This window comes from Petromyzon marinus, chromosome 26, assembly GCF_048934315.1.
Source record: "Petromyzon marinus isolate PM22_M1 ecotype Great Lakes invasive population chromosome 26, UKy_Petmar_22M1.pri1.0, whole genome shotgun sequence".
Classification (NCBI taxonomy): Eukaryota; Metazoa; Chordata; class Hyperoartia; order Petromyzontiformes; family Petromyzontidae; genus Petromyzon; species Petromyzon marinus.
This window is the reverse complement of record NC_133692.1, coordinates 1749147-1774064: the sequence shown is the minus strand read 5'-3', so window position 1 is coordinate 1774064 and position 24918 is coordinate 1749147. Positions and strand designations below refer to the sequence as shown.

General features: G+C 44.7%; 1 protein-coding gene across 1 annotated transcript; it reads right to left on the bottom strand.

Moving 5' to 3' along the window:
• Positions 1 to 16571: 16571 nt before the first annotated feature.
• LOC116946130 (globin-2-like) lies at positions 16572 to 24355 on the bottom strand. The gene is made up of 3 exons (XM_032961020.2): positions 24167 to 24355; positions 23439 to 23670; positions 16572 to 19143 (listed from the first exon to the last, which is right to left on the bottom strand). The coding sequence occupies exons 1-3, from the start codon at positions 24289 to 24291 to the stop codon at positions 19018 to 19020; spliced, it is 483 nt and encodes a 160-aa protein (XP_032816911.1). The 5' UTR covers positions 24292 to 24355; the 3' UTR covers positions 16572 to 19017.
• Between the last annotated feature and the right edge of the window lie 563 nt (positions 24356 to 24918).

Below are 24918 nucleotides of genomic sequence, written 5' to 3'. Positions count from 1 at the left end.
CAGAATATGAAAAGAAAATATTCCGAATGATCTTTGTTTAAGGTTAAATAATTCCCCTATGAAACATTCTTTTTTAATGATTTATGAAATGCAAATACAAATTTAATATTTATAACTAACCTACAGAGTGCATTCTGACACAATATTATTTTATAGAGAAAAGCAATACATTGCTGTTACATCACGTAGAAGCGAAAACTATTACCGCAATAAATACTACAATAAAACGTTACATGTTAACAAAAAACGTAATATGTAGCACATTTAAAATCACAAACAAAAATAATGTACAGCCAATATTCGATGTGACTACTGCATGAAAGCTTCCTCACTCACTGTCAGTCATGTAGGTCGTTTGATCGTATGTCAGCACACTGCAGAGTGAGTTGGTGAGAGAAGGGGACAGGACCGGCTTATATGTAACTCACCGCTGACATTAGCCGCAGCCTGAACTCGAACTCACTACCCAGCGGGTTCATAGGGCAGTGCGCTAAGCACCGAATATCCATTGCTCATTTTAGGACAGCAATAATAATAATGAGCTTCATCACAATTATATATATGTAACATTGAAACAATGTTTCAGAACACAGAGGGGGGGGAAAAAACATACAACAAAAAATAACCTCCTGCTAAAATGCTGAGAATTTTTTTCACCTTGACAAGGAATGCAAAACATGCAACGCTCAGTTGGGAGGCCAGCAAATTCCGGTGCGTTCCGCCACAGCTACATCACGCTAATAGGATTATTGTAGGGCGTTGCTAACGTACAAACGGCACGTAGCCACAACCATATCTGTCAATTAGAATCGAGTTTAACGAAGGGGTCATACTTCAATATGCAACAGTTGGGTGAGTTTTAGCCATTCAGAAGAGAGAAAGATGAGAGAGAGAAACACAACCCCAGCACGGCAGCACAGCAAGCAAAACAGGCAAATGAAAATGATTCGCGCAGCTCTGCACTGAAATCGCTCGCCCACTCCACTGTTGGCAGAAGAGCCTCCACTAAAGGGTGATGTGCAGAAGACTGCCGCTGGGTTCACAGGTGGTGGTGGGGGGGTGTCAGAAGTTTGTCCGTTGTTTCAGCTGCCGCACCTGGGTAAGGAACCAGCAACCCGCTGTGCACTGCGCTAAATATGACAACGGGGGGCAGCGTCCCAATTAAAATTTTATTTCGCACTTACGTATTGCTTGTTAGAGCAGAATTATTATGTCATGTATCTTGAACTTCTTTCGTAACTGTAAGTAGCCAACCGTGCAAATCGGGGATTTTAGTTTTAAATCTGGCTTTTTGTGCTTAGTTTGTTCTTCCCCCATGATATGCATTTGATATCCATTGTCATTTATTCACATGGATGATGAAACACCCACGTGACGAAACGAAGTTGCACTCTCTGCTAATTCTATTGAAATGAATGCATCATTACCGAAACCGCAGTCTGCGTACAATCTCATTGCTTGAACAGCACATTTATAAAGGGGTTAAACGAGATAAAATTGGGTGGTCCTACAGAATCACCAGCGGTGCCTGCAGGACAACAGCACCACCGTTCTGAGCAGCACTGGCATCGCGAAAGCTCCCAACTCCGGCTAGCTGCGGCCAACAAGGGGCCAATGCCTCGGGCCCCCGGTGGCTTTGTGAGCCCACGCCCAGGAGGCTGGCACAACTCTGCTGTGCGCTGTTTGCCATAAACGTGTTAGATTTTAAAACAAACGTAATTTATAACGCGCTTTCTTTTACATATGTGTGTATATACACAGAGTACAGGTAGTCCCCCGACTTACGACGGAGATGCGTTACGACAACCCCATCGTAAGTCGAAAATATCGTAAGTCGAAAATGGCCTTAGCCGACCCAGGAGTCTTAAAGAATGGTGATAATTTAGCAAAACAGAGCAATTTACAGTACCGTGCTGTATAAACTATATACTGTATGTATTTATTAATTACAATACTGTATTGCACAGTAAAATTTTAAGTAAAAAAACAAGGTAAATTCTTAGCCTACCTAATATGAATTGTAATTTCATAGAAAGTTTTTTTTCAGGAAACAATCCTATCTGCTATAAAAAAAAAAACGTTTAACATGCATTGAACGTTTCGTAACGTATCGTGGTAACTCTAAAATAAAATCGCTAAAGCTATGTTATCATACATGCAATGAGCGTATCCTAACGTATCATATTGTACTGTACTCACCAAGATTCTGTCCGTCGTCTGCATACTTGAACGATGTTAGGTTGTTGATGGCTACATTAACTTAAATTTTGATTTAAAGCTTTCGTGACTGCAGTAATTCATATTCTTAGCTCTTTCGGTAAAGTCACGTTGAAGGGAAACAATAAAATAATAAAATATATATAAAACAATAAAAATTCTCACGATGTTTCGACCATAACACAAACGGTCGTCATCACACCTTCGTTGAACCGTCATTTGTGGCCAGGTCGCTTCTGAAAAAAAGCTATGTAGCTCAGTGAGCCATACCTGGTAAATTAAATATATTTTTTTTTCAATTAATTGGAAGCGTTGTGTTTGTGGTGGGGTAAATCACGGGTACTTCCATCTCTTCAAAGCATGGAAGATTAGGCCAAAATACCTTCAAGCGGGGCTCTCTGCAGCGAGCTTCTAGTGGAGGACACTTCTAGCAGTGGCTTGAGGAAGTAATTGCAGGGGCTGCCCTCTTACCTTTAATCTTCACGAAAACGTGAGGGTAGCATCGTTTCCTCCGACGTGGCAATGTCCCACCGTTTTGTATGACGTCTAGAGATGTGGCTGCCTACGTACGGTGCGAAAGAAGTGCAGCGTGCATGCATCGTGTATGCGCAATTATAGTAGAGGACTGTAATTCTCTTGTAAACCGTAAAAACTGTGAAAAAAAAACATCTGTGTGAAGAAAATTCCTGATCAGATGTCTTCATCTCCGATGTCCTTCATGATGTGCTTCCTAGTTAAACGCAAACTCTACATGTCTCCAGAATAGCCACAATTTAAATTAGTTCAAAGTTATTTTGAATAGACGCAGACGTGCATATCAGGTTTGTGAATGAACACCGAGACACAAACACGAACTGTTTTCCAAAAGACAAGGATGACCCTGAAGGGACTGAACACCAAGCTGAGAAAACATAGCAGCACGACATCATCATCATCATCTTCAAGGTGGGGCCGCAATACTCTTTGGTGCTTTCGGTAAAGTCACGTGGGTATAACAATAAAATAAATTAAATCACGACCTTTCGATCGCAACACAAGCAATCATCATCAGGTGGGAAAACCACAGCAATCATTTTTATAGCCAGAATTTTAATTAGTTCGTCGTGATTTTTTAATACCTAGATTGGGGCCGCAATAGTTTAAGGTTAAAATGTGTCTTTACGTAGCAATGCAATGATATTCAAAACCACACAAGGTATTTTCTCACGTCACTTTTCTTGCTCTGAAATGTCAACATACTTGTGCAGTGATCCATTGAGAGACGACCCACTAAAATAATCGGGAAAATGTATCGATGAAACATCGTCACGTCTCCCACCAGTCTAAATACACGCGTAATATTAAATCCTGTAAATATCAATCTTCATTGCATGACACGTTACCATCGCTTTCAAAATATTCAATCAGTAAAAGGAGCATTATAAATCAGTGGGATATCGACACAGGAAATCACCCTGCATATTATTGACAGTGTGCGACTGTGGTTATCCAGAACCGACCGTGCAATGTGTAACCACGCAATGTTCGAACCACAAACACTAAGGAGACATCACAGCGATGATGATTCACGACTCCACGACTGCTCCTGATGCGGCGATCTGGACTTGCCCACCTGAATGTAAAATTGTAGCCATCGCTCTGTATCTGTACCAGCAGCCACACGAAATAAAGACAAACATGTTGACTTTCGTTAAGTTTGACTTCATGAGAAAAAAATATCTCGGATGGCCAGTTTCAACGTGGTTAAATGCACATACTTGTTTTTTTTAACCTTTTATCTGGCAACAAAACTGGCACCTTTCTTTTCACCAATCAATTTCAAGGACAGTGCATACATTATCAGAGATATGTTTTTTGTTTGCATTCCGACCGCAGGTATTGTGGTCAATGCAAACATGACCCCTTGTAAAAAAAAGTGTCAGTTTTGTTGCCAGATTAAAGGGTAAAATAACAATTATATTTTGCTACTGGCAAAGGGGTTCCAATGGTTGTCACAGTGATCTGTATAATCATGGCTGCATGAATAATCATGCTTACTCACCCCGGGTGTTAATTACTGCAACACGTTTATCATTGCGTGCAGGTGATGTGTGCAGGAGATCAGTTTTCTGCCAGGTTTTTTAAGCAAAACTATTTTCTTCATAATATACCTGTCGTTTGGACTATGCTTGAACAAGCAGGTAATATATTCCACGGTGTTGCATTGCTGTCAACTGCTAACCAGTTTGCTCTGTTAATGATGTACCATTATGGGTCGTAAAGGGTACACACACACGTGAACATTAGCAAGTGTTGTCCGACTTTTCATAAAGTAAACTGAAGCCGACGGTGTAGTATCTGTATGTACTTGAGGGATGTCCCAACACTTTTGAATCCATTCCAGAATAGTAAATAACATAAACACACAAGTTCACAAGAGAGGCACACTTTCATATATTTTATTTTTGTTGGGATGTTTTTTTATTACATTTAAGTACCCTACATAACATATACATAATTACATGAACATCGCACTATTTAAAAAAAAATGTTTTATCAGCTGGGAGCAGGGCATGCGTGAAGAATTATTGGGCTACGAACAGGAAGCCCTTTAGAGTCTGACCATCGCTAGCTTCACCGTACAACACGCGAACTCTGCCTGGGTGCATCACACCTTGTTGAGCGGTAAGCAGACGTGTCAGGATTTAAACGTGTGAGTGCCTAATATCAACACAGTTTGGCTAATCTTATCTGGGATTTTATAAAGTGTTTTTGTCAAAGCGCCCTACCAGAATTATAAATGCTACATTCGTTTTGGCTGATGGGGTAAAGGGATGGGGTTTGAGTGTTGGGGAGGGGATAGCAAGGAAGGGTGATGATAGGGAAAGGGAGGGCTGGCGAGGTTAGGAAGGTGAAGGATGGTGAAGGTTTTAAGGATGCGGAGAGTAAGTAGTAGAGGGATACACTATTGAAAATAAAGATGCGTTATAGAAATAGGTTTTACCCTTTTAACTGGCACAAAAACTGACACCTTTATTCAAGACATCATGTTTGCAATAACCACAACACAAGCAGTCAAAATGCAAACAAAAGAGACAACTCTGATAATAATATGCACTGTCCTTGAATTTGATTGGTCCACACCCGAGACGGCTTTTCTTAGAGTCTAGTCTCCACTGGTGTTGGACCAGAAGACACCAAAAGGCGTACAACTCAAAAACAACGCACTATCAGAGTATTGAGGGCTCGGGGTGAGCATTTACATTATGAGACCTTCTTTGCCAGTAACAAGATATAGAAATAGGTTTTACCCTTTTAACTGGCACAAAAACTGACACCTTTATTCAAGGCATCATAATGTAAATGCTCACCCCGAGCCCTCAATACTCTGATAGTGCGCTGTTTTTGAGTTGTACGCCTTTTGGCGGCTTCTGGTCCAACACCAGTGGAGACTGGGCTCTAAGAAAAGCCGTCTCGGGTGTGGACCAATCAAATTCAAGGACAGTGCATATTATTATCAGAGTTGTATTTTTGTTTGCATTTAAACTGCTTGTGTTGTGGTTATTGCAAACATGATGCCTTGAATAAAGGTGTCAGTTTTTGTGCCAGTTAAAAGGGTAAAACCTATTTCTATATCTTGTTACTGGCAAAGGAGGTCTCATAATATAAAGATGAGTCTTAAGGGAGGAGCGAAAATAGGTGAGTGAAGTTACCTGTTTGATGTGGGAGTTTATTCCAATGGAGGGGAGCCGGGGGTTGGAGGAGAGGAAACGTGACTGAGCACAGGGCCCCTATGCTCAGTCACAATCGAGGGACAACACAGATTGTGAACGAATATGAGCACTCGTCAAGGCCAACAAATGCACGGCCTAAGCTTCAACACTTGTATTCATGGCATTTCACGCTGTCAGGCGGGCATGAAGCTGGCTGTATCGTGCTGGGGGGCCTCTTACAGCGAAAAGCTTCCCACTCTAACTCGCCTGCACGGCCTGGCTGACAATTTATCCATTGAGCTCACCAACAACTTGGAAGCCCCAATGTTTTTTAGAAGAACGTAGAAGGGCAATTCCAGCCAAGCAATACGTGTGAATCTTTACTGGATCAACGTTGCTTGGCTGATTGAAACTAACAATGTTACGGGTTCGCACAAACGATAGACAAATTGCAAAGCTAAATTTCTAAGAGACTTAAGCACCATCCCGGATTTGTAAATCTACACTTGACTGGCTCAGTACCCATAGCAGACAAGGAAAATACACATAGTTAACAATACAAACTGCCACCACGATAGATACCAACAAAAACATTGTGCAATTCTAATTAAAATACGTCATGTTATTATTTATTTTGTATATAAAAGTCTCCGCGCGCTTTGCAGGGGATTTGGCTCTCGAACGGTGGCCTTGACGTAGAAAAAAATTTGCCAGGCGGCACGCCCTAAGCCCCGCGGTGGGAATATGCTGTTCCGTTTTCCCATCCGTAAACTTTAAAGTACTTTAATTAACACATTTGTGCCATTTCTTTAATTGATTATTTATTTATTGCGCGACATCGACCGTACCAACTGACGACAATTGCCTGGGGGGGGGGGGGGGTGGTCGGACCCTGCCAAGTGAGGCGCGTTCGCTCCAGCTCACGGGGGACGTTTCCTTTGACGCATTTTACAGACAGTACGTACACACATAACGCTGCGGGTATGTCTTCAGTGTGATGTTCTCTTCGCCCCCCAAAATATATATTTTGTTATTTTGTTGTTTCTCTTCAACGTGACTTTACCGAAAAAACTAAGAATATGATGCGTCCAGTTTACACGACACACTCAGTTCATAATAATATTTTAGTGCTTACATAGCATTATTCTTGCACGGGCTGGTGATGGTGGGGTGGTGGGTAGCGGCCCAGTCCCTAGCCTGGCCACGTGCCAACTCCGCCGCCTCGCCGATGTAGGCCAGGACGGGGGGTACGCATGGCACAAGGCCTCAACACGGCTATGGTAAGTACACATTTACTTGCTTCTTACGCTAACGACTCAAGTCCATTGTTTACAAATTGTTAAACACATTAGTTGACAAACATTACAATAATAATGTTTGTGTGCTGATAATCATTCAGATGTTCATTGGCAAACTTCAGACGGGCATGTATATGTGCTTTCTTGAGCAGGGGGACCTTGCGGGCGCTGCAGGATTTCAGTCCTTCACGGCGTAGTGTGTTACCAATTGTCGCTGCAGGATTTCAGTCCTTCACGGCGTAGTGTGTTACCAATTGTTTTATTGGTGATTATGGTCCCAGCTGCCTTGAGATCATTGACAAGATCCTCCCGTGTAGTTCTGGGCTGATTCCTCACTGTTCTCATAATCATTGCAACTCCACGAGGTGAGATCTTGCATGGAGCCCCAGGCCGAGGGAGATTGACAGTTCTTTTGTGTTTCTTCCATTTGCGAATAATCGCACCAACTGTTGTCACCTTCTCACCAAGCTGCTTAGCAATGGCCTTGTAGCCCATTCCAGCCTTGTGTAGGTCTACAATTTTGTCCCTGACATCCTTGGAGAGCTCTTTGGTCTTGGCCATGGTGGAGAGTTTGGAATCTGATTGATTGATTGATTGCTTCTGTGGACAGGTGTCTTTTATACAGGTAACAAGCTGAGAGTAGGAGCACTCCCTTTAAGAGTGTGCTCCTAATCTCAGCTCGTTACCTGTATAAAAGACACCTGGGAGCCAGAAATCTTTCTGATTGAGAGGGAGTCAAATACTTATTTCCCTCATTAAAATGCAAATCAATTTATAACATTTTTGACATGCGTTTTTCTGGATTTTGTTGTTGTTATTCTGTCTCTCACTGTTCAAATAAACCTACCATTAAAATTATAGACTGATCATTTCTTTGTCAGTGGGCAAACGTACAAAATCAGCAGGGGATCAAATACTTTTTTCCCTCACTGTGCTACTGCGATACTCATAGCTGTGCCATCATCGGGGATTGCTGTGCACGTCGATGTCTGTCTGTGAGTCGATGTGTGTGTCTTTGAGTCCATGTGTGTGCGTGTAGAGCCATGTGTATCTTTAAGTCCATGTGTGTGTCTTTTTCGAACGGACAACGCCCCATTTGTGTGTGTGTACGTCAAAGTGTTTATGTGTGTGTGTCAGTCCAAGTGTGCGTGTCAGTCCATTTGTGTGCCTATCAGTCGCTGTGTGTGTGTTAGTCCGTGTGTGTGTTAGTCCATGTGTGTGTGTTAGTCCATGTGTGTGCATGGCTCCATCTGAGTGTGTAAGTCAATGTGCGTTTATGTGTGTCAGTCGATGTGTGTATGTGAGTCAATGCGTGTGTGTGAGTCGATATGTGCGTGTTTAATCCACATCTGTGTATCTAAAGTAGATGTCTGTGTGTCACAGTCCATATGTGTACGTGTGTGTAGGGCTATGTGTGTGTCAGCCTATGTATGTGTGTGTAAGTCGATGTGTGTGTGTGTATATAAGTACATATGTGTGTTTACGTCAATGTGTGTGTGAGTCGAGTATGTCTGTGTGTGAGTCGGTGTGTGTCTGTGTGTGAGTCGGTGTGTGTCTGTGTGAGTCGGTGTGTGTCTGTGTGTGAGTCGGTGTGTGTCTGTGTGTGAGTCGCTGTATGTGGGGAGCGGTAGTGTAGCGGTTAGTGCGCTGCGCTATGAACCTGGCGACCCGGGTTCGATTCCCGCTCACGGCCAACACCAGTGACGATTATCTGAACCGGTCCTGGGCCTCCCCTAGGTCGACTCAGCCTCAAATGAGTACCTGGTGCGGTGGATAAAAACATTGCCACTGGGGAGACTAAGGCGGTCGGGCGTGGTGCTGGCCACCCACCCCCTCGTGAACCGTTCTGGCCTTCATAGGTGCTCGCTAACAGCACTTGCCCCTACAGTCTGTTGAGGCTATACGGGGGATCTTTGTCTTTGTATGAGTGTACGTCCATATATGTGTGTGTAACTCCATGTGTGTATATCTCAAGTGGGTGTCTATGTGTGTGTGAGTCCGTATGTGTGTGTCTCAGTACATGTGCATGTGTGTGTTAGTCGCTGTGTGTGCATGCCTCCATGTTAGTCAGTGTAAGTCCATTTCTTTGCGTGTCCGTAGGTCCATGCGTGCGTCTTAGTCCATGTGTGTGCTTTATTTACCTGCTCAAGGCCTATGATACCATCAGTAGGCCTGGCCTCTGGGTTGTTCTTCGTGCTTTCCGAGTCCCTGACCCACTGCTCACAATCCTTAAGGACCTTCATGATGGTGAGCGGCCCTGCGTCAAACTACGTGGCCGTGATTCAGAGCCATTCCCTGTACACCTTGGGGTGCAACAGGGATGTCCTCTGGCTCCCACATTTTTTATATATAATTGGACCACATAGTTCGTGAAGCCTTCTGTACCGGAAGAATTCCCATCTCGTACAGATACAATGGGAGGCTGATCGATGCCCAGGTGCGGTCAAGGGATGGCTACCTATTGCTCAACCGTGCTATGTATGACGATGATCTGCTAATACAGCCTATGTATGTGTGTGTAAGTCCATGTGTGTGTGTGTGTGTATAAGTACATATGTGTGTTTACGTCAATGTGTGTGTGACTCGAGTATGTCGGTGTGTGTCTGTGTGTGAGTCGGTGTGTGTCTGTGTGTGAGTCGGTGTATGTCTGTGTGTGAATCAGTGTGTGTGTGCATCGATATGTTTGTGTGTACGGCCATATGTGTGTGTAGTCTGTAGATCCTTGTGTGTGTGTCTATCTATATGTGAGTGTGTTAGTCGATATGTGTAAGTCTATGTGTGTGTGAGTCGATTTGTGTGTAACTATAAAGTATTAAAGCTTTCGTGACTGCATAAAATTACTCATTGTTTTTTTCGGTAAAGTCACGTATGTAGAAATACAATAAAATTATATTAAAACAAAACAATCACGACGTTTCGATCACAACACAAGCGATCTTCATCAGGTGTCAAGAACACATCACGGAGGTAAATGCAACAAAAAAGATGAGAGACGAGAATTCAACAAACCTGAAAAAACATTATGTGAAGCACATCCAGTCAGGCCAACAACACAGTTAGACACTTCCTGGCGGACCACGAATTTCATAAGAGTGTTAAATTTCGTGTTCAACCTCTGGATTGCACAAACCAGCATAGAAAGAGTGAACAAAGTGAAAAATCCGAGGTATACGGTCAGTATAAATACATATACAAGTCCTCCAAGAGGTAAGGAGGGAGGTAAGATGAGCAGGGAGGCAAGGAAACATGAAGATCGCTTGTGTTGTGATCGAAACGTCGTGATTGTTTTAATATAATTTTATCATATTTCTACATACGTGACTTTACCGAAAAAAAACAATGAGTAATTTTATGCAGTCACGAAAGCTTGAATACTTTATTGTCATACTTCTACGGTGAAGTTACCGGTGTAATTGTCCTAAATCTACACCCCAAGCCTGTTCCCACACCCCCCCCCCCCCCCCCGCTGCTGTGTATGTGCAACAATTGCCTTTTTGAGCTTCCATTCTGTATTTGTAATGTGCTTTTTTGAGCTGCCGCTCTCTCTCTGCCCCCCCCTCCAACCGTATTTCCTATTTAAGCTTCTGTTCATCCCTCTGGCCCCCCCTCTCTTTCCTTGCCTCCCTGCTCATCTAACCTCCCTCCTTACCTCTTGGAGGACTTGTATATGTATTTCTACTGACCGTGTACCTCGTATTTTTTCACTTTGTTCACTCTTTCTATGCTGGTTTGTGCAAGCCAGAGGTTGAACACGAAATTTATCACTCTTATGAAATTCGTGGTCCGCCAGGAAGTGTCTAACTGTGTTGTTGGCCTGACTGGATGTGCTTCACATAATGTTTTTCAGGTTTGTTGAATGCTCGTCTCTCATCTTTTTTGTTGTATTTACCTCCGTGATTTGTTCTTGACACCTGATGAAGATCGCTTGTGTTGTGATCAAAACGTCGTGATTGTTTTGTTTTAATATAATTTTATTGTATTTCTACTTACTTGATTTTACCGAAAAAACCAATGAGTAATTTTATGCAGTCACGAAAGCTTTAATACTTTATTGTCATACTTCTACGGGGAAAAAGAATGCGTATTCTTTATCAGATAAAGCGTTATAGATACAGGGATACTGCAGCATACAACCTTAATTGTAAGTCTGCCAGCTGCACCACGTAATTAAACACTACTTCTGCCCGCAGTACCCTATTTATTGGTGTGAAGATGAAAGCAAATGAACAGTTAATACAATTCTGAACCTCAATTGCTCTACAAAATACCGATGGCGATCATTAATCAGTGATCAAAGAGACGTCTCTTTATTGTGTATATGTGAACATTTCTCGCCATTACTGTTCTCAAAGGACACAGTCGGGGTCAGGTCCACCAATGTTGTGCACGAGTGATTAGAGAGTCTGCACCTGCAGAAATGTGCCAGAGGTGAAAACGCCGCAAATATAATTATACAGCTCAAAATTGAATTCAAATTTGAGCTGGATCACATTTTATGTATGCCCTTACTCGACCATTTGGTACCCTGAGCAGATTGAGGGGAAGCTCGTTAACAATTTTTAAGAGAGAGATATCTCCAGTGAGATATATCTCTCACGAGTGAGATAAGAAATGAGATAAATCTGTGTCGTGAGATGAGACAGGGATGTAGATGTTAATTAGCTTGTTATATTTGTTGGGGGTTGAATATGGCCTGATATTCGATGCATCATGATGTGTTTTTTTTTTCATGAACCCAGAGCCTCCTTGGACTGCTTGGGGCACCGAAGCGTCGTGATGGGTTTGCTTGGGCCTGGTGTTCCCAGTGTACCTCCATGGGCCTCGAGTGCCTTTCACAGCAAATGCTGACAGGTCTCCTAACAATAACAACAACAATAACACGTTTAAAATTTAACTTTAAACATTTTAACAAATAGTGTACTGTATTGTGAAGTGCCTGAATGCTATTTCAGTCGATTACATACTTGTATACATATGTTTATCAGTCGTTATTAATGTTACATAATGTATATTTAAGATCAAACAACCTGATCGTTTAACGTTTAAATCTGATATTGGTCGCGTTTTCAGTTTTAAGTACTTTCCAAAGTGTGGTTGAATAACCCTACCTGTGGTACCGCTTTAATTAATCCAGGCGAGTCATGGGATGCATACGAATTGCGTGGTTACAGTGCCAGCTAAGCCATCGCCACTCTTTGAACCGTCCTTGTGAGTGTGAGGCAATGAGAGGACAATCAACTATCTATGTTTAATTTTATCACCTAATCCAACACTCCCACTTGACCGCCCAGCGGTCCTTCCTATTTTTAAAATTAGTGACCTGCGAAGAATGCATCGAGCGTACCGTTTGATAAAGGTCCGGTAAACATTTTGGATACTTTCGTAAATATTTCAGCTTTGTCATATTATCCGATGTCCTCAGTACCACACCGATTCGCGTTTGTGCAGGCGACGTTCTGTGCACCGTCACTGCCCTTGACACTGATGATGTGCCCCCCCCCCCTTTCCAAGCATGCCCTCTTTCCAACTTCAGGGGTCGATTCCAGTTTGGGTCGCTTCTTTCAGCCCCTCACCCTCACCGTAACGCTGCTGAGAGTCTCGCTCTCCTGCTCACCTTTCTGGCATTTGTTTGGACGTGTCTCGCAGCACTCCCCTAAATATACTCAAATTCAACCGCGCCAACTCACCGTGAAATGTCTCCCCCCGTGCCATTGTCTGGAGTCCGTCTCTCACTCTGCATGCGGGCGACATCTGCTTCGCCCGGAGTCACGTCGCGCACGACTCCAGTTCAGAAAAATGCGTTTTGTTTTCACGCGCAGTGTCTCCACAACGTAACATAAATAAAACCGACATTTTTTTGTTAGTTGTTAAATCAAAATTCAGCTATAACAAAAAAATGTTTTACCAGGTAAAGGCCCACTGAGCTGGAAGGTTATTTTTCAGAAGTGACATGGCCACATATGATAGCTAAATAAAGTGGCTTATCACGTGGACATTTACATCAGCTGAATACTCTAAACGCACGTCTCTAAAGGTGGAGGGATAACACCGTAGGACCCAGAGAAAAATCCACGTGACCATAGGGAGACACGCAAACTCGAAATATACAATACAGGCGTCAGGATCGGAATGGATCCCACCACCTCCTGTATATACCAGGCGAGGTAGTTAACATCTCATAGCCACCGTGGCGCCCCCAGCTGCTAGTTGCATAACCTCCCACAGGTGTAGGAATACGTTTGTTGTTTCAATTTGCTAATTGGTTACAGATATATTTAATGTTTTTGCTTTTATATATAGTTGCGTTTTTGCTCTGCGGAGCAGGAGATCGTTGATTGATGTTCGGTTTGTGCTGAAACCCTGAACGCTCGCAGCATGCACCGTAGTGGTGCATCGTGTACAGCTCGTCGAGATGAGTCCATTGCTGCATCCTCGACCATCAACAGACTAAAAATGACTGCATCACGGACATTGTGCGAGAGCCGGGGTACTATGGTTCCCCGGGTTACCACCATAAGGTTCAATTGTAAATGTTGTGGCTTGGCTCTCCAACACACCGGTGTGCTGTTCTAGTAACGAATTGGCACGTATTGTGGATGATATTGGTCGCGAAAGCCTACGTGTTCAACTGCTTTTATATTGTATTATATTGTAACGATGATCGTGAATACAGTTCGCGTAATATTGGTGGTACATTCACTTGGGGCTGAAAAGCAAACCTACAGTTTGAGTTTGTATTGCTTATTTTAGTATCTTATTCTCATGAGAGTCGCATACAACTTGAAAATGCACTTTTAGATCTATACACGCATCCATTACAAGACGTTCTACAACGATTCTCAAGGTCCTTCTCGGGATGCAATGCGAGCTGCTTTCGCTCAGGGCAGAAGCAGCGATAAAAAAAAAATCACCCGTGAACAACCAATACAAGTCTATCGATATCAACTGCCGACAGATGCTAAGTGGGTTGTTACACAACTCAGAATTGCATTTCGCAGAGTTTGCGACACGCGTGGATGGAGCATCGAACCCAGCTCTCGGGGCCCCCCCTGGGAGGCATCGTGACTCGCATCGTTGGCTGTGGCACGCGGCACACGAGAAGCCGTCCGAATTCTTTTCGTTCTCACGTATGGACACCGCCCCCTGCTGGAGTGTAGCCACGGCGTCGCGATTATATTTTGTACCGTTCTGCTTGATGCCATTCCCAAGTGTACGGATGCACATGTCTGTATGTATGAGATCATTTTAGTTTGTTAAAAAGGATCACAGGTGGCCCTGAAATGTTTTGCTCATGCCACTGCTGGTGGCCACGAATGTTTTGTCCACTGTTGCAAGTTGGTCAGCTGTGTTAGGAGACGTGGGAGGATTTACCCACACTTCACCCCACCACATGCGACCTGCCGATCGACTGCGGTGAACCCATTCATGCTGCCGTGTGGACAGGCCGTGAACGAGGGGGCTGTTGAAGAAGCTTGCGCCGGGTTATTTCAGCTGCGATGCCGGGAGATTTAATCGGACCGGCGACTTCTGGATTGCAAGTGAAAGTGTGCAAACCGGTAACACCATGACAGCATCCCAGTTTATTTTTTGGAGAACGATGTTAAAAGCCCACATCACTCTTCCTCGGATAATGAATTATAATCAAGCAATCTTTTAAATTTTACCAAGTCTGAGCGATGGGCGCCACGGTGGCGAGAAGTTGACTACCGCGCCTCGTATACAGGAAGTCATGGGTCTGATCCCGACGCCTGCTGTATAATTGGAGTTTGCGTGTCCTCCCCGTGGTCGCGTGGATATTTCTCCGGGTCCTCTGGTTTTCCCCTCCATATTTAGAATCATGCGTTTAGACTATTTGGCTGCTATAAATGTTCACATGAAGAGCCACTTTGTTGAGCTATCATTTGTGATAGCCAGGTCGCTTCTAAAAAAGAGCTATACAGCTCAGTGGGCCTTCACTGGTAAAATAAAAAATAGAGCTGAATTTTTATTTAAAAACAAACAAAAATGTTAGTTTGCTTTATGTTACCACTTTCACATTATGGGGACACTGCGTATGAAACAGTGCACGTACATAGGGACATTTTTCAAATGTGATTTTTTATAACTATCAACTAAAGGCGCTATGGTTGGAATTCGGTATCTTCGGTTTGATGTCTCAGTTACATTGACCCAATGGCTAATTGGTACGATCCTGTATGGCAAATGTTATCAATGATTTTTTTGCATCATTGTGTCTAGCCTATACAGAGCATACAGAGTATATGCTAGCAAGGCCGCCAGGTTATTGTTTTTGGAGAAATAACGAATGCCGAATTAACCGGAACCCCCGTGGAATGTGAAAATCAAACAGCGGCTCCATGAAACAGATGGCATTTAAATTTTGATTGAAAGCTTTCGTGACTGCAGGGATTCATATTCTTGGTTCTTTCGGTAAAGTCACATTGAAGGGAAACAATAAAATAATAAAATATTAAACAATAAAATTCTCACGACGTTTTGACTGCAACACAAGCAATCATCACCAGGTGTGAAAACCACGGACGACACTGCCCATCGTGCACACCCCAGCTGCGAGCGCCCAACCCCCTTGGCTCACGGGGTACATGTTTGCATCCTTTTGATTTATCTACACCGACAGTTGCAGAACATTCTGCGTGAATTAATACAATCCACGCGTTGATTGTAATAGCAGCGTCTCGGCCGGATGCCGCAGCTGGATTCTCATCATGGCTCATCTAAATGTAAACAAAATGTCTTTAGGACTGCTGCTTGTTGTTGTGTTTCGTGTTGGTGTCCCCCCCCCCCCTGCACCTCCGATTAGCACGGTTAGCTTCGTAACGGTGGTGTGAAAGAAGTCCAACATACATTAAAGCAGTTCAACATACACACACACAGCGTACTTTACAGATGATCGATCACTGTGTAGTAAAAAAGAATGTCCCTGGGTAGTGTTATTTCCTAATTGCTTATGCCTCAAAAGTACAGAAATTGGTTATTATTCCCCACAAACTTTGCTTTTGTGACCAGGACACAAAGCAAAGTTAATAATCCACTCCATTAATAACACTGTAACAAATTTATTTATTTTTTGTTCCTGGGTAGTGTTGTTTCCTAATTGCTTATGCCGTCAAAGTACAGAAATTGGCTATTATTTCCCACAAACTTTGCTTTTGTGACCAGGACAGTGATATTCTTAAATGTATATATTTTCAATGAGAAAACGTGTGCATTCGTATCTTTCGTTCACATTAAGAGTCAGAATATTTACTTATATCGCAAGAATCCGATGAGCAATGAAGCTCTTTGTCGCAGATATCCAGTGGGGGCACGTTAAAACGCTACCACAACGAACAATACAAGAGAATCAGAATCGGAGAGGGTTTTATTCGCCATGAAAGTTCGCACAGACAAGGAATTTACTTTGGCAGGAAGGTGCATACATTCAACATATAGTAATCTTAAATCTAAAATAAGGGTAACACATCACTCAAAAACAAATTAAACTGAAGCATCCCCTTCCTAACAGGCAAAACCCACCGAGCTATTAACTTGTTTTTCAGAAGCAACCTGGCCACAAATGATAGCTCAACAAAGTGGCCCATCAGTTGGACATGGGCCACTTTGTTGAGACTCAAGTGAGGAAGTGCTTCTTAACCTTTACCACAGCCTTGCACCCCTTTGGTTCTGAATCGTTAAAGAAATGTTAATCGACAGGTTTGATGAAGCAGAGTAGTTGAACTTACGTGCCCGTGCCTAATTTGTGTGTGCGATGATTTACCTTCGAAAAAAAACAGTCTGGCCATGTCTCGCACCCCCCGAAAGGGATATCTCGCACCCCCAGGGGGTGCAGGGTGCACCCCAGGTTAAGAAGAAGAACCACTGCTCAAGAGCATTCTTACAACAGTCGGCAGCAACAAAGGACTTTTAAAAGTGGATTCAGGTTTGAAAAATGGGCCACAATTACAGCCTCCTTTCAAACGATAGCAACAACACCTCCACGTGGGCATCGACACGTGGCAGCCAGGCAATTCTATCCCATGGATCTACATTAACGTCACCTTAGCAACCAGCCCCTGTATTTATGGAACCGACCATAAGATTTGTGGGTAGCAGGAGGCCGGGGAGGGTAAGTGACAGAGGGAGGGTGTTATAAAAGTAATCTAGGGGTGCATGAATTGCCTCACCCTGGCATTATCAAACGTGATTGGATATCGGGATCACGGTTAACTGATGTCCACCCCCCTACGCTTGCATTCTCCCTCTCTATAATGCTATAACAGCTCCTTTTACTTCCGTAGTGTTGATATACTATGACTGTAATATACGGTAAACTGTAGGAACGTTTGCCACGGTGTGATGGTTCGCACACTGGACTCAAAATCCTGCTCTGCCAACTACCACTTTTGGCTACGTACGGCGCAAAAGAAGTTCAACACATACAATCCAGAGGTCGCCGGATCGATTAAATCTCACCGGTTGTTAAAACGCGATTAAGTTTCTCAAATCCCTAAAATTGTCCTGCGAGCATGGCCACGAATCTAAACATTTTCACAGCTCGTTCTTTAAAAGTTTTCCAGAAGGTACCAGAGTTGCCCAGTACCTTAACATTCTGTGCATGGAACGTACATGGTATACTTGTCACCACGTAATTAAAGCACGCAACCAAACTTTGTCCACACGGTGAATGAGTTGTGACGGGATGGTATGACTTGGTACAACTCGGAACGTGGTCTAAAGTTACTTAACGTAGTGTGAGCACTCATGGCATCCATACATCTTACAAGTAGCCAAACCCTAGCCGGGAGAAAATGCCATCAGAGCAAGCCCGACGGAAGGAGCGCGTGTACATACACATTCACACGCGGCATTGCCAAGTGTCGCACACACAGTGTTGCAAATTCGCCAAATGAACCTCACAAAGTCGCTCTGTAGATCTTCCACAGTCGTCAAATTTTCAACGAACAATTTACCAAAATGTACACCATACACCCGACGAGTGGTGCTTAACGCACACAGCTGCAATCGCGACTCAACTTGCATGACATTGGTCCTCCAAGGTCACAGGTCACTGGACTCGACAAAAAGTTGTCGTGAGAGGCACCCAAGGAGTCGCTAAATGTAGCGGACAAAAATCACCCAGTTGGCAACACTGGCATCGCCACGGTGCTTTTGTACACAGCGCAGCCTCGAATGCGAGCCTAAAGACACCCCACACGAAAGACATCCACTGCTACCGCTGCCACAACGTGCACCTGCCACTATCCATCCTGTGGACTAGTGGCAGAGTATCTGTGGCCGACCTGTCGCCTTTGGTGGGTATTAAACTGGAGGCATTGCTCGTTGTCAACACATCCCTGGAATTGGGATACATCAAAAACCAAGCGCCGCTTCCCTGAGCTGCGTGCCCATGGTTTACGCAACGTTTTTCTGACTTTGGATCGAGTCATTCAAGTGATACGAGTGTGGTGCGGACACTCACACACCAGCCCACATATGGAAACCTGTATATCAAGTAGATTGTGAAGCGCACATCGGTTTTTTGGGGGCGCGGGAATGGGGGTGTGTAAATTAGGCACCGTGTACATTTAATATTTTTCAGTGTTATTTATTCCTATAAACCATTTATCACCACAACGATGCTCAAGTTCTGCTCCAAAACCATTTCAACACATACAAATTACAAATGAGCTGGAATGCACCATTTTTTTTAAATGAAAACGTGACAAAATATGTAATGTAAAGACCCCGCTCGGGGTGGCTAAAAGAGGCTTCCGAGGCAGTGCTGTGGAACGGAGGCACTGGAGCGGTGCCTAGTAGGCCGACTGCAGCTCGATGATGATCAGACTCAGCAGCTTCGACCAAGACGTACGCATCTCAGAGGTAAAGCTCTTGCCGCACGTCTCGGTCACGTACTTCAGGATGACTTCTGCAAACGTCTGTGGGAAGAGAGCGAATACGCCGTGAAGTGGGCGACCATGCTGGATAAAGGCTTGCCGACTCCATGTTGGTCATGGGAATTGTCTGGTCATACTTCACCATGCGGGTCAGTCGGGGGCGTGGGGGGGTGCCCAGGATCGGTCCACGCATCACTCGCCACTCATGTTAGCAGTGGCCAAGAATCAAACTCGGGTAGCTGGGTTCACAGCGGAGTGCCACGCACCTCTGTGCCAAAATAACGTCTCACTTTACAAAGTTAAGTGCCACATGGCTTTGTCTTGGGGCTTTATTTACATTGAAACATTACCACAATCATACAAATACATTAATTAGCATGTTAAAGTCACATTTTCTTGCTTTGGTTTTCACACCTGGTGATGATTGCTTGTGTTGCAGTCGAAACGTGAGAATTTTATTGTTTTATATTTTTATTTAATTGTTTCCCTTCAACGTGACTTTACCGAAAGAACCAAGAATATGAATCCTTGCAGTCACGAAAGCTTTAAATCAAAATTAGCATGTTCTTAAGCAAAATGTAAAGGCAAAATGAAAAAAATACGTTTAAACTCTGCTGCTTGTTTAACAACGTCTTTAAATTGACTTCTGGTGTGCCAATTCCTATTTTATTCAATTAAAAAAGACCGCGCACACGTGGCCCTACCTAACGTCGAGCAATGGCAGCGAAGAGACGGCTCCCACCATGGCTCTCTGCGTGTGCTTTTGTCGCACTGCGGGTTGCTGGGGCGTGCGGTCACCTACCTACAGTCACCTACCTGCAGTCACCTACCTACAGTAGCCTACCTGCAGCAGCCTACCGGCAGTCACCTACCTACAGTCACCTACCTGCAGTCACCTACCTACAGTAGCCTACCTACAGTCACCTACCTGCAGTCACCTACCTGCAGCAGCCTACCTGCAGTCACCTACCTACAGTCACCTACCTACAGTCACCTACCTGCAGTAACCTACCTACAGTCACCTACCTACAGTCACCTACCTACAGTCACCTACCTGCAGTAGCCAACCTGCAGTCACCTACCTACAGTCACCTACCTACAGTCACCTACCTGCAGTCACCTACCTACAGTCGCCTACCTACAGTCACCTACCTGCGGTCACCTACCTACAGCAGCCTACCTGCAGTAACCTACCTGCAGTCGCCTACCTACAGTCGCCTACCTACAGTCACCTACCTACAGTAGCCTACCTACAGTCACCTACCTGCAGTCACCTACCTGCAGTCACCTACCTACAGTCACCTACCTGCAGTCACCTACCTACAGTCACCTACCTGCAGTCACCTACCTGCAGTCACCTACCTGCAGCAGCCTACCTACAGTCACCTACCTACAGTCACCTACCTACAGTCACCTACCTGCAGTCGCCTACCTACAGTCACCTACCTGCAGTCACCTACCTACAGTCACCTACCTGCAGTCACCTACCTGCAGTCACCTACCTACAGTCACCTACTTACAGTCACCTACCTGCAGTCACCTACCTGCAGTCACCTACCTGCAGTCGCCTACCTACAGTCACCTACCTACAGTCACCTACCTGCAGTCACCTACCTACAGTAACCTACCTACAGTCACCTATCTACAGTCACCTACCTACAGTAACCTACCTACAGTCACCTACCAACAGTCACCTACCTGCAGTCACCTACCTGCAGTCACCTACCTGCAGCAGCCTACCTACAGTAACCTACCTACAGTCACCTACCTACAGTCACCTACCAACAGTCACCTACCTGCAGTCACCTACCTGCAGTCACCTACCTGCAGTCACCTACCTACAGTCACCTACAGTAACCTACCTACAGTCACCTACCAACAGTCACCTACCTACAGTCACCTACCTACAGTCACCTACCTACAGTAACCTACCTACAGTCGCCTACCAACAGTCACCTACCTGCAGTCACCTACCTACAGTAGCCTACCTGCAGTCACCTACCTGCAGTCACCTACCTGCAGTCACCAACTACAGTCACCAACTACAGTCACCTACCTACAATCGCCTACCTGCAGTCACCTACCTACAATCGCCTACTTACAGTCGCCTACCTACAGTCACCTACCTACAGTCGCCTACCTACAGTAGCCTACCTGCAGCCGCCTACCGCTCGCTCCACGTGCTGGAGAGTTTCACGAGAAGCCGAGTGAGATGGCTGGCACGGCGCCCAACACCCTCGCGGTACATTGTGACAAAACGACAACGGGAGTAGCACGGGGGGCCTACAGAATACAGCCGTGAGAGCACCCCTACGCCCGCCCGCAACAATTCTATTTTACTGGACACTGCGAAAAAACAAACAAAATCTCCAGGTTTGGTAACAAAATGACGGAGAGTAGCAATGCAACACATTCCAGTGGTCCCACGAGTGTGTCTCACGGGTGTAGTTGACACGAGGTCAGTGTCGCTGATTGGTATCTTGCTCTGGAAACCCTTTTACCTTCCCCACGGAAGTCCCCACACGTGGAGCGAAGCTCCAAAACAAAAGTCTTCATGGCTTGCAAAAACAAAATACATGACCTCATCTTGAAGGCAGGTCCTTGGCTCAGCTGCCAGTCATTTGCAAACTTTATGGCATGTCAATAAAAAAAGGCTTATCGCAAAAATGCAGTGTGTTCATTTTTCACGCTGATAAAGAAGGCAAACTTTCGTGTGCCATCACATGACAGCAAGCTGTGCAATGCTGTTCATACACATCTGTCTCAAATATTATTTGATTATATATTTCTTAAGCGTGCTTAAATGTAAATCGCTTCCACTCAAGTTTGTTTCCGTCTCTTCAATCCTTACGGGACTTTGGACACGTGTTGATAGAGAGAGAGGAGATTCCACCGGCGATAGACGGAAGGAGACGAGAGAGACCGGAGGGTGAGACGGGGAGGATGCGTTGAAACGAGATACGAGGAGAGTTGGGACGGTGGCTGGAGCAGGCATAGAATCTGATGGAGAGGAATATCATCTTTATAATAATATATAATATAAATATCATCTTCTGTCCGAGACGACCACGCGGGTGTTCGCACGGCACGCGGCGACGGTCAGCGCTCACGATGCACCGATCGGATCCCATGCGCAACAATGCATATTTATAATTGCGTGCAGATGATGTGCTGATGAAGGAGGCACACACAGCCCAGTTTCCTTGCAGACGTAATCTCCTTGCGACAAATGGCTTCGAATATGATTCCTAACAGGGGGTCCATTACAAAATAAAAGTGTTATACAAGTGGTCTCTCACTTTGTTATGTTATTAAAATATTGGATGAATGATGAAAGCAACAACAAAAACGATGGTGATGATCACTTGAAGGTTTCATCATGTTGGGATGTGGCTCTGTGTTATTCTATAACACACAGCTGCAAATCTTCGCCCTCTACTGGCAGACTAATGCCCTAATCGCAGGCGGGTGCTGAGTCGCACCAGACTGCACAGGGACCAGCCGTCACTCGGGCTGCCCTGTGAATTCTATTCGAGATGAGTTGTGATGTGAGGTGCCATGATTTGCTGAGGCATTTAAGTGTCATCTAAATGCCAGTAGAAGTTATAAAAAGGTTGCACGTAGGAGAAGACCTGATGATGCAGGCAGTGATGAGTAGGAAACTGGAACTATCTGGACACATTTATAGAAGGACGGACAGACAGCAACAGGCAAATGAATAATGTGTTGTTCGGACAAATGGCAGGAACCGGAATGAGAGGAAGACCTGCACCACAGAACGTCTTGACGACTACATCACAAGAGATTGGTGCCAGAAACACGTGGCACTACGTGAGCATCATGGCACAAGACAGAGAGGAAAGTGGAAACATGACGAAATGTGCAGTGGACCACCTATGGGCTATCTGCCCAATGGACAGTGATGATAATGACGATGTAAACGCCAAGATTGCTGTTATTATTATTCACATTCAAGTAGTTGAGCTGGTTCGGGCACCTGGTAAGGATGCCCCCCGGTAGACTCCCCCTGGAACTCTACCGGGCAGCAGTAGCAGCAGCAGCACGTCCCACTGGGCCAAGACCCCGGAGCCGGCCCAGGACACGCTGGCAGGACGATGTCACTCGGCTGGCATAGAAACGCCTGGGAATTCCCCCCAGGCAGAGCTAGAGTATGTGTATAGTAGTGTATAATAGTGTAGTTTATAGTAGTCTATCGTGTAGTGTATAGTAGTGCTGGAGTCTGTCGCCAGTTAAAGGGAGGTGTGGATCGCCCTACTCGACACGCTGCTGCCACGACCCTCACCAGGACAAGGGGACCGAGAAACGGACAAACGAACCTTGAAGTAGGCGGGCTCTACGTTGAATTGCTGAGCGTGGGATTTGCTCAGGTCCTTCAGCTTGTTCTTCTGCTTGTCGGGATCGTCCAAGTCGAGCACAGCTTGCTGCACGGCCGCTAGGATCTTGTCCCCATGGATGCGGACCTCCGCTGAATTCTGCAATTCCTCGGCCGTGTTGAGGCCTTTAAACTTGGGAAAGAATTTCTTCGCCTCGGGGTTGTTGATAATGAACCTTAAAAATGGAAAAGAGAAAGGCACGTACATCTGAACAGCATGCACTGCTACGTCACTTAAAAGAATAATATAAGGATAACATTAAACCATATATTTACAATTTTCGACGTAAATTCACTCAAGCCAGATAATACAGCTGGCACACACGGTAGGTAAAACTGACTAAAGACATTAAACATTATATTCTAATTTTTTTATGGTCAAGCCAAATGTGCTATTATTGCTTATGCTACAATTCTGTCACGGTAATTTTTATAGTAAAAGTCACGGCCGAGGTGCGGAATAATAACAATAAATCTGTGACCACCGTGACCTCCGTGCCAAAATCATAGCCTCACTAAAACGGCACATTCTTCGTGGTGCATGCCAATCGTCGCTCCAGCAATGTACGTTCAAGGATATCCTCGGTACAAGGAGCTTCACATTTAGTGTACCACCCACTGCCGCTTGTGAACGGTCGCCATAACACATTTCTCTTGTTGTTCGAATCCTACCTCGCTAAAATTTTGACCCCTGCATCTTGGTGGCTATTGTTAAAAATGTCCCAAGATTCTCGAAGAGCGGCCTTTTCATCCTCCTTGAAACTGCTCACGATTCCCGAGTCCTGCAGGGCACCCATTGCGAGCGTGTGCGGCTTACAGGGGGCGAGCTCGCAAACCGGTCCCGAGCGACCATTCGCACCAGCCTTATATCGGGATCGTGAGCTTGCTTCATGCATGTGTTGTAATGCCATGCGGTCAGGATCCGTGTTGCAAGATACACTCGCTGTGCAAAAACAAAGTGTCTGCACGCCGCTTATATTTTATTCAACAACAAAACAGTTTTTACGTGACATTGAAAAAATGTTGTTTCATTCATGTTATCCCCCATGATGCGGGACGGGAACAACCATCGCAGATGCCACTATTCGTGAAATTTTGCTCCACTTCTCCGCAGAAAAATTTGGCTAACAGAATATTCTGTGCGACTCCTCGTGTCCATCAACAAATAGCGGGCAGTAGGAAGTCGTCCAGCAACGCAGGACAGGAAAACCCACGGATAATAGGATTAGGGAGGGCGAGCCTTTTTGCGGACCCTACAGCTCCCTTGAATAGAAGTCTCGCAGATTTTAGGGTCACAGATAAGAGGAGTCTTTCTGTGTATAATTATCACGAAAGCTTTCAGTCAATCCATGTCTGATGACAATTTATAATATCGTTAAGTTCGGAAAAAGTTAACTTCCTTTAAATCAAACGTAAAACATCGC